Source organism: Quercus lobata, chromosome 12, assembly GCF_001633185.2.
Source record: "Quercus lobata isolate SW786 chromosome 12, ValleyOak3.0 Primary Assembly, whole genome shotgun sequence".
Taxonomy (NCBI): Eukaryota; Viridiplantae; Streptophyta; class Magnoliopsida; order Fagales; family Fagaceae; genus Quercus; species Quercus lobata.
The window spans coordinates 4,266,421-4,277,615 of record NC_044915.1 but is presented as its reverse complement, the minus strand read 5'-3'; the positions used below and the strand labels follow the sequence as shown (position 1 = coordinate 4,277,615).

Here is an 11,195-nt window from a genome sequence, read left to right as displayed (position 1 = left end):
AAATGACACCTGAATAGTGGCAACTCAGCTTACAACTACTAACAAAGCTTCCAGGAGATCTTGATGGGACAAGCATCCAAAGAATTTTCTGCTAAATCAACAGGTGAAGCGCTAAGATGAAGGGTGGTAAGACTATATAAGAAAGGGATCACCATGGAAAGAGTGGGGTAATTGGAGAAGGAAGGAAAAAAGAAGAACACATTGTATGGAGATAAGCTTAATTTAATATAAGAACACCTTATCCTTAGACTTGACCGAGGATCTCTATTTCCATCAATTTGTCTTACTGTCTTGAATCCAGTCAATTATGATCTACTCATTTTGTAAGATCGTTCCCTGAATTAACCCATTTTCTTACAAATATATTGTTTTGGACTTGTTGGGCCATCATCCATTGTTCTTGGTGGGTTATGGTTCAAATTTTGGTCCTTACTACTTAAGTTTTGTTCAAAATTAATTATGGTATCTTGGCCAAATATAAAGAGCAACCATAAGCAGATTTCATAGTTGAAATTTTATAAACTAATTCTAAAAAAAAGAAAGAAAAGAAAAGAAAAGAAAAGAAAAAAGGTTAGAAAAAAAAGAAAAAGAAAACACAATTTCGGGCGAATTACAACCCTAACACGCTCATTTCATGCGAGCTATAGGTCCTCATGATCCTTGAAGAAGGCATTCAAGACAGACTACCATGTTAAGACTATAGAACAAGTTTATAGTCTTAACAAGGAGTACGAGATGTGCTACTTGTTGACACCATCCGCCTTGTTAATGCACAAGAAAGATGGACACAACTATCTTCACATAGGTTTAGTCTAGGTTGGAGTTAAACCTTTGATCAGAGAAGGATTGAATTGTTCAGTCCTAATGGCCCTTCTAGATTCTCGTTACATAAGGTTTGATGACAACCTCCTATAAACCATTGAAATTAGTCTCAGTTTTGGACCAGTCCATTTCAACTGTTTTCCCAACTTCACAGTTAGTTTTCATGACCCGCATATCATGAAAACCCTTACCCTAAATATCAAGACACATGAAACCCTTATGGTGCAGGGAACCCAGTAGATAGCCTTGATTTATAGGATAAACTACAAGTGCATCAGGACTAACATGAATGTCCAAGCACTTAACAAGAGAAAGATGGGAGAAACCGCTCTTATCCAGACAATAGACCCCAGATCCAAGATCCAGGTACCCAGAGCCCTGAAATGGTCTGAGGTTAACTTCCCCACAGATTGGACTCTAGAGAACGAGAATTATCCTCTCTAGATCCAAGCCCCAAACCAGAATCCAGACTTAGACTTTGTCCAGCAACTAGCAGATGGTACTATTAGGCTCAGTTTTAAGCAGTCTAGGTTAAGGACACCAGTTTATGATGAGTCTACGTTTAGATCCCCAATAAATGTTCACCAACCCATCAGGTCGTCCCCTATTCTTCTCAGAGATAAGTCTGCATCCTAGTGCAGCTCATCTTGACCTATGGCACCCTTCCCTAGGTCTAGGAGAGATCTCGATGTTGATCTTCAAGGTGTCAAGACCCAGTCCCAGGTTAACACCCCATGCTACACAGCTAAGCAAGACTCAGTTGTCGATCAAGATGATGATAACAGTCAAAAGCAACCATCCCCATCAGGAACTGATATGGAAGATCCATACCAGCCTGAACCCCCAGAATACCAGCTCATGGTTATTAGGAAAGAATTCACTCCTGATCTAGTAGCCTAAGACAAAGAATTTGACTTAGAAAGGAACCGAGTCAAAAGAGAAGCCTATAAAGCCAACCACACTAGAGAGCAAAAGGTTGAGGTGCTTAAAAAATGGAAAGAATTCATGGAAGAGATATCCAGCAGTGTCCCTTTCTTTGAATACTTTGAGAACCATTTTGAATAGCACAAAAAGTCTTGTGTTATCACCAAAACCAATAGGATGAAGGAAGAAACCAAGGAAGTAGTGAGGTCCAGTCACCCACCCTTGGGTAAGATAACTTTCAAGCATAAGAATGCAAATGTAGTTGCTTCACCTTTCCAGGTTCCTAACAATGAGGAGACCACAGTCAAGAGGGTCATAGAACAAAACAACTACACCAACCAGTGCCTACATGTCATAGGTAAGCAGCTTGATACGATAGAAGAACAGGTAGAGAACAAGGTTATCCTCCAGCCAGGAAACTCTGGTAAACCTGTCCCTTCCTTTGAAAAGCCCCTGGTATGAAGGAAATTCCTACTTATCCTATAGAGATCCGTATGCTCTCACAAATTGCTGGAGGAATTACTTCAACAACGAAATTCTTGATACTTCCCAAGGCCTATGGACGAACTACCATTTCATAGGGAATACAGGAAGTATTTCAGTGTTCACCACCAGACCCTACACCTCTTCCATCCCTAACCTCCAAAGGATTAGTAACAGTAACCCCAGGAGGTTCACAAAAAGGAACCCAGAATATGAAGCATTAATATATTGTGGTTTCTGCAACCAGTATGCCATTAACATGAGCATGAATGTAACGATAATCCACCATGGGATCCCTATAATGGTTATTCTTCTGATGCTTATGATACGGACTAGCATTCGCCCAGCCATAAGGATTGCAAGCCCTAAGAATGATCCAGACATCATTTGCCAGTTTAGGACTTCCTTCCTCTAGGCAGAGCTTTTAGAGCTAGAAGAAAAGACTTCTCCTGCCTCTTCAAAAGATTAAGTTATAGAACCAGTCACTGAGGAGAATAGTTCCCCAGAGAGGTTACTATTCATCTATAGCACTAGTCACTGTTTGATGAACAGTACCCGCACTAGCAACCTAATAAGGCCAAAAGACAGAACACTATTCGTGAATAGTAACGGTTACTATTCATGAGCAGTACCAGGTGCTACTTTTCAGAAGCATTGTTTACTTTCAGTGGAAAAGGTTTTCACCTCTGGTAAAAGCAATTAAACTTCCGGAATATCAGCAGTTAAGACAAAGGATCCAAAGATCTCCTCCAGTCTATAAAAGGAAGCTCAAGTTCCAATCTTAGGTAGGTCCAGTTTAGGCAAACTACCTCAGAGGTCTAATTCAGCAGAATACCTCCCTTCTTTTTACAACCCTTAGTCTTGTAATCAGAAGGAATCCCATTAAACACTTCTAACAACCCAGTCGGTTTTACATTTGTAACTAGGTTGCCTCAGTCGGCCTTTTATCTTTGTATTTCAGCATGACCCTGGTCAGTCTCCCCCTCTGTCTGTAACTTACCCTTCCGCATGGCCCTGGTCGATCTCCTCCTCTGTTTGTAACTTACCCCCTTTATACACACATATACATACATATATATATATATATATACATGTGTATATATACACATGTATGTAAATATATATATATATATATATAAATATTGACACCCCTACCTATATGATTGGCGATATTCTCACTCATATGGTACTCATCTTAACTTTGTGGAGTTTGACTCTTCTAAATCCTTCACTTTCTTCGATTTCCACCTTTTCTTCGATTTTATAGTATGTTAACTGACACTTCTTTACTTGGATTCAAGCTGTGTGTATCAATTATTTATCTATGTGTTACATTGAGATCATGAGATGGTTTTCATGTTAAAACTTTTCTTCATTTTCATGGATTTGAAATTTCATTTTCATGTTCTAATTTCTTTGGATGGATCACTACTGGAGGTAGGGTGTGATTGCTTTCTTTAGTGTTTGTTTCTAAAGAAAGTTTTTATTTTTTTGGGAAAACAATTAATCGGTTTATATCATAATTTTTGAAAACGAGAAAATTAATCTAATAATTTTAAATAGTTGTTTTAAGTTATTTGATTACTAGTAACGAGTAAATACACATGTCATAATTCAATTGGATCAACTAACACATATGACAAGCTGATGTGGCATTTAATAATCATGTCAGTGAAAAATGAAGGGTGTTTGGTTTAGGAATTTTCATCACTGAATTCTCATTTTTCATTACTCAATTCTCAAATTTTGTGGGCCCCCCCTTAATGATGCTTGTTTGGTTCAATTTTTTTTTTTCTCAATTCTCATGACTCATTACTAAAAAAAGTGAGTTAGAGTCATGAAAACTAAAAACAAATTTTAGGAGTTTTCAAAAACTGAAAACTGAGTTATGGGAAATGAGATATGGGTTATGGGTGACGAGTTATGAATGATGGCTTAACCAAACAGGCCTGAATTGAGAGGCTAATGATCCAACAATATGAAACGTTAGGAGTAAAATTCAAATTTTGGAATTTAAGAGTGTAAAATTTAAAGACTCCCAAATTTTAGGGGTGTATTTTGCAATTTAGCCAAACATGTATTTAAAAGTTTAGGAATGAAAAGCAAAATCATGCAAACTTTAGAGATGAAAATAATATTTTAACTTTCTTTATTGTTCCTATTTTCCTTTTTCCTTAATAATACTATCCACCAATCAATTTTTATTTTTTACTTAGTGGGGAATTTTTTTTCTTGAAATAGGTAAGCAACAATATTGCAAATACATCAAATTTCACAACTTGCTAACTTTGTGTGATAGTGAAAAGTTGTGAGTCCATGAAATCAGTAGTGGCCTAAAAGTGTCAACCACACATAATCACGTAAATCAATAAGTTGTGAAATTAAGTGTGAAAATAGGTGTATTCATTAATTCATTAATAAGTAAATAATGGAGGAGTTAGGGTTTAAACCATGAGAAGGTATTTGGTATTAAATGATACCATATTAGCGATATCAAAATTCAATAAATGAGAGACATTTTTACAAAAAATAACCACCTCATAAACAAATGAAAGACTTGCGTTAGTGGATAGTTATTTTTACACACACGTCTCTTATTTATTGAATTTTGATACGGATAATATGATATTATTTGATAAAAAATACTTTTTGTTAAACCATAAAGTTATGGCATCATAATAGATTATAATTTCACTAGATTATTACTTAAAGCCCTCTTTTATAATATTATAATACTTAGGCTCTATTTCTTTTTATGCAAAATGCCTTTTGTTTTGTTGATAGAAATTTTAAGGGAATTGTTTGTTTTATAATTTAGTTGTCTCCCTAAAACTGTTGTGAGAACATTTTTTGAAATTTGGCTTGAACAAAAATTCACAAATTTTCTTATAATTTTATATAAAAAATATTTAATAACAACTTTAATTCACCATTTTAAAATATTATGGTAACTTTCAGTAAACAACCATGAGGTTTGGGCTAATGTCAACTAGGTCTAAGACTTTTCAAAAGTGACCAACTTTGTCCCTCCACACAATTTGGTCCTTAAACACCGTTAGTTTCATTATTTATTCTCAGTCTCACTTATGTCTCTTATGTCTTTTCTCTCTCAAACTCTCTCTTCTCTACTGAATGTTCATGCTAAGATCTTTGAGTTCTATTTGTTGTGATTACACTGATATGAACATGTATTTTAAGCACACATCACACTACATGGCAGCACCATGTCATAAAACACAAACACACACACACACACACACACAGCCATATGAAATCCAAATCCCCCAAAAATCCTAGACTACAAAGCATACACACAAATTCATAATCATACATAGATCAACAAGATCACCATATTAGACCTATTTTGAGACAAATCTCAAATCATAAAATACCAATAGAGCTGTAAATGACCATACCCAAACCCCACCTTTCAAACCTAAATAAAAAATCACCAAATCCTTATCACCATAAGAAAACTCAATCCCTAAATCAACCAAGACATAAACCAACAAAGAATCAAACCAAAAAATAAATAAATATATAAAAAAGACAAAAAATAGAACAGAAAAAGAAGAGAGAATGACGCTAATGCGATTCCTAGCCTATGGTGGTGGTGGAGTTCGTGGGTCTTGGCCAAATGTTCCCTTAATGTTTGGCACACAAACCTAAACACAAAAGAAAATTCAAACCCAAATAGAAACGCAAATGCAAACTTTCTCTTCCATGGCTATGAAGCACCAAAAACTAACGCTAGTAGCACTCAATCAAAGTTGTCAACAAGCAACAATAGCATCAGTGGTGAAGCAAAGCTTGAAAATCCCTAGCCAACTGTCTCCATGGCTACTAATTTGAAAAGAGAGTGCAAGATGGTAGTGGCAAAACATGAGTTTCGACCATGGCTAATGCTTGAGAGAGGGAGTCTTCAGCTACCATGGGTGAGAGAGAGCATGAGAGAGAGGGAGAATCAGAAAGGTTTGAGAGAGAGAGAGAAGAGAATGGTTTGAAAGAATCATAGAGGTATGAGAGAGAAGAAAGGTTGAGAATAAGTAACGGTGACTTACGATTTTAAGGACTAAATTGTGTTGGGGGACCAAATTGTTCACTTTGAAAAGTTTTGGACTTGATTAACATTAGCCTAAATCTCAGAGTAGTTTACTGAAATTTACCCAAAATATTAATATAATGCAACTAAAACCAACCTTAAAAATAATTTATATGAAAATTAGATTTATATGCACAATTACTTTATCAAAATAAGAGTGCAACAACTAAAAAAAAGTAATAAAAGTTATAAGCTAAATAATAATATCCATTACCACTAACCCATTAGTTTTATATAGGAGCCAATCCACCAATTTATCTAATTACATATTCACATAAGTAATTAGAAATACTGAAATGTCAGACACTTGAAAGTTGCTTTTGTGTGATTTTTAAAAGTTTAGAAACGATTCCCCCAAAGTTTTGAGGTATATCATGGTCACTTGGAATATTTTTGTCATTTTGTTAGTTTTATGGTTTATTCAATCATATTTGAGGTTTTGAAGGTATTGTGGAGATTGTTATTTTGTAGGTTCGGAGTATTTTTTGATCGTTTCAATTTAATTCTCACTTATTCCCCCTAGGAACCAATGGGTTCTTGACATTATGTAGCTATGAACCAAAGTAACATAATTTCTTAGGGTACATGGGAAACGAAACATTATTTCATTTATTTATGGTTTTTTTTAAAAAAAATTAAGAATAAATGGCGAACTTCAAGTGTAAAACCTCTGATTTATGAGGAACATATTAACATCAAACCTTCATTTTTGTAGAAACAATATGCTCACTTGAGATCCCAAGGGCACGATTTCTCACAATGGGGATTGATGAGACCTTGATCGGAATGGTGGCCATACCGCCATAGTCTTGTAAAGGTACCAAAGTTGCCCAAATAAAATAGCCTTGGGTCAGACCAAGGTTGGGCCTATGGGCCCACACGAGGGCCCATCCACTGTAGGCCTACAAGGATTTTCCCTCAACATGCTTTTGTCCTTCATTCTGTTTCCGCAATCCCCAAATCCAGGAAACAAGTAACCAGAACAGTTTTTCTTCAATCTGGTTTGGAGAAAAATTCCCCCAACTCATAACATAACGACTCAAAAGATTATTTACTCGTCGTAATTTTTGTCTCATGACCTACTTAATAGTCACGTGACTTATTTAAATGATTTAATAAAGTGTATGTTAATACACATTTATGGTCTTATAAATTGCCATGTAGGTTGATGAAAGTTGAAAGAATCACGATTTGAAAAAATCCCCCCTCCCCCATACAGCCCCCACAATTAAAGGCTCCAAATCAGTTATCGGTTCATTATTTTCATGCTCAAATGGAAAAGGCAGGAAGTGAGAACTGAACAATTCTGAAATCTAACAAGATGGCGCAGACAAAGGTTGACAAAGGCTCATGTTCATAATAATGTATCACTTCATTATTTTATTATTTCTTAAAAGAAAAAATAAATGAATCTCAGATCATGTTCAAATGGAAAAGGCTGGAAGTGAGAACAGAACCACCCTAAGAAAGAATTTTTCTAATAAGATGGCGTAGACAAAGTTTGAAGGTGTCAAAAGCACTGGAAATGAAGATATCAATTAGTTTACAATAAAATATGAACAGTATATCTGTAACAGCTACACAAATTCACCAATGGAAGGTTAAAGAAGCACGGCAGAGGAAGAGAAAACCAAAGTTATACATCTCAACAGGCCTAGATGATCTGTATGTAACATATGTTATAAGTATCATGTTTCCAGAGTATGTCAAAAGCCAAAACAATGTTTGCCTTGCCACCCTAACAGATATCATAAACTGATGTTTATTAATAGTTTGGAAAACCAGAATCAGCAATTATCCATGATATATATATATAGAGTCGACATGACTAAAATCAAAATCACCGAGACAAACAAGATTACTTCCACTTCTTGAACTTGCCATGCTTGCCGTGCTTGAACTTGCCATGCTTTCCATGCTTGAACTTGCCATGACCCATACCACCGTGTGAAAAGCCGCCAAGTGAGCCATAGCCCTGTGAGCCATAGCCATAGCCATGTGAGCCATGTGAGCCATGAGAGATTTGATGAGCACCATAAGCAGCAGCAGCAGCCGCAGCACCCCCAGCTAGCAATCCTCCCATGCCGCCGCCATGTCCTGAAGAAAAAGAAGAATTCAACAACCATTATTTTTTATTTTTTGATAAGCAGGAATAGAAGAATACAACAACTTCCAGAAAAATCAATAACACAGAGTCAGAAAAGCTTTCCACTTAAGCAAGGCAGCAAAAAAATAATTTGATAAAACAAAACAAAGCTAAGCTCCAATATCAGGAGCCTAAACAGCGCCTAACTCCTCTCTAATTCCTTGCATTCGTTTGATTTATGCTCGAGCCAGACGAGGAAAACTGTCATGTCGGATTCCATCAGGGGATGGGCATATAAAAAATTCATCTATCCCAATAAAAACAGAAAATTCATAGCCATAATCATCATGTAGGAGAGATGGCTGAGTTATTAAAAGTGCAGCATTGAAACTAATATGTAGGCTTTTGTTTAACAAGGGTTCCAATCCCTATCTTTCAGAACCTTTCAACCAATTCACCAATATTTTATGGGAATCATGAGGAGACGAACTAAACAACATTAGGATCATATCTAAACAGTCAAAACAAGGAGGTAAAATGTTGCAAATAGCTACCCCAAAGGGTGTCAATACAATACCACATGCGCCACCACTCAAACCCCCCCAATAGTTGAGATTAGTTAAGTCTAGCTTGTTTAGTCTAAGCCACTAGAATTTGATTGAAATTATATATGAGAAAAATCGGGGTTGGGTGTCATAAGTAATATATACCTGACTGATGTGGAGCAGATGGGCCAGGATAGCCAGATGGTGGGTAGCCTTGCTGTGGGTAGCCTTGTTGAGGGTATCCCTGTGGTGGGTATCCTTGTGGAGGGTATCCTTGTGGTGGGTATCCTTGTGGTGGATAACCATGTTGTTGTGGATAACCATGTTGTTGTGGAGGATATGCTCCAGGGTACTGACCTCCTGGAGGATATCCATGGCCTCCATGACCACTCTGTGCGGCATGAGCCAGTTGTGAGAATAACCCTTTGTCAGATTCATCATGCTTATCTTTTCCACCCCCCATGATTTTTTTTTCCTTCTTCTAGCAAATGTCTGAAAAAAAAAATGAAATTAGAGATTAATAATGAACTTATTGCAACAAAAAAAGAAAAGAAAAAAAGAGACATACACATACACATATCAAACAAAAATGCAAACTATGATCCTTCTAGACTATAGCATCCACTCCATCATTACACCAGCATACCAATTCGTTGAACCAATTGGAACCTCAACCCACAATATATTATTACATGTTTTATTGTTTATGCTAGTCTGACATTTATCTTAAGATAACAACTAAATATGACAAGATAATTCGATTAATGAGAAGAAGACATTGATCTAAAAAGTTGAGCATCTCAGAGGATCAAAGAAAATTATAACGAAAACTGAGTATCAAGAATGAGAAATCAAATTAAGCAGCAAAATACCCAGATCTGAATTAATTAATTCACAATCGTATAAACAAAATTTGGGTGATATTGGTATATAGATATAGTTGATCATATGTTAATTTGATGAATCCGGTTATACCCATGTCGTGAAATCCATTTAATTTTGAGTTTGCTTTCATTTCATGAAATTAAGGAAAAAGGCGACAATTTTCAATCCCAAATAAGCGTTTAAGAAAATGACAAAAGCAAGATACTTTGATGTTCTTCAATTTCATAGATAAAACACGCACAAACAGAGACAGAGACACAGAAATAAACAAAAAGAGGTTCTCACCGAAAGTTGTTCGATCCGATCACAAAAGAGAGAGAGAGAGAGAGATTTGTAATTGTCAAAGAAGATAATAAGAAGAATGTTTATTTATAGCAGATCATGAACATAGACTAGAGTTGATAAGATCCAACGCGTAATAAACGCGTAAGAGGCATGCAATTGCGCGCCTCAAGGGCCAAAGGACACGTGGGTTGCTCTGCATTCGCTCATTAAGTAACGTTTCATATTCCCATTCCCATACTACGCGTTTTGAATCAATACTCAACAAAAAAAAAAAAAAAAAAACAAACACCCGTGTGGTCATGAACTTCTCTCACGCTTTTAACCGACTTAAATTTTTAGACAACCGTTGTTTATAATATTTTTACAAGAAATTATTAGTGTAAAGTTGTTATTAGTTCTAATTTAAATTTATCATTGATTTTTTTTGTTGACTACTAATAACAACAACTACTTATAATTTATTATGAAAATATTATATATATATAGCATATCACTAAATTTTACTACAAAAATATAGCTAAAGTCATCTAACATAAAATATAGCTAAAATTATCCAAGATGAAGAATTTCAAAGGCCACTGGCGGAGCTGGGGGCCCATGTCCCCTCAGTTTTGAAAATTTCTCTTAATAATCTATATATATATATATATATATATCATATTATATCATATCATATTATATATAATAAAAGTTGGGCTTAGACGCCGTGGTTGCGCCAAGTGGCTTCACCAAATTACAAAAAATTTATTAAATTTTTAGAATTTTAAAGAACTAAAAAGGAATAGTATATTAGCAAGACTCTAATTCATTCTTATCATTAAGTAGTTTATCTCAAAAAAAAACTATCATTAAGTAGTTTATCTAAGAAAAAAAAAACTATCACCTGCTTCACGTAACTATCATTAAGTAGTTTATCTAAGGAAAAAAAAAAAAACTACTTCTTCTTTTTTGTATTAACTTAAACGTAAACAAAATAAATAAATAAATAAATAATCTAATAACAATCTAGCTAATAACGTTAACTATTTTTTTGGAATAAAATATACCTAAACTTCTTGATTGG

General features: G+C 35.3%; 1 protein-coding gene across 1 annotated transcript; it reads right to left on the bottom strand.

Annotated features, from left to right (window-relative positions):
- Nucleotides 1-7,832: 7,832 nt before the first annotated feature.
- On the bottom strand, nucleotides 7,833-10,241 carry LOC115971816 (glycine-rich protein A3-like). The gene is made up of 3 exons (XM_031091874.1): nucleotides 10,133-10,241; nucleotides 9,128-9,454; nucleotides 7,833-8,428 (listed from the first exon to the last, which is right to left on the bottom strand). The coding sequence occupies exons 2-3, from the start codon at nucleotides 9,423-9,425 to the stop codon at nucleotides 8,190-8,192; spliced, it is 537 nt and encodes a 178-aa protein (XP_030947734.1). The 5' UTR covers nucleotides 9,426-9,454; nucleotides 10,133-10,241; the 3' UTR covers nucleotides 7,833-8,189.
- Nucleotides 10,242-11,195: the final 954 nt, after the last annotated feature.

What these genes read in the sequence shown, in the direction of transcription:
- LOC115971816 (XM_031091874.1), bottom strand. Translation starts at nt 9,425, where the DNA reads ATGGGGGGTGGAAAAGATAAGCATGATGAATCTGACAAAGGGTTATTC. An exon ending in ATCTGCTCCACATCAGTCAG is followed by an intron (nt 8,429 to 9,127) that starts GTATATATTACT and finishes CTTTTTCTTCAG; the next exon opens with GACATGGCGGCGGCATGGGA.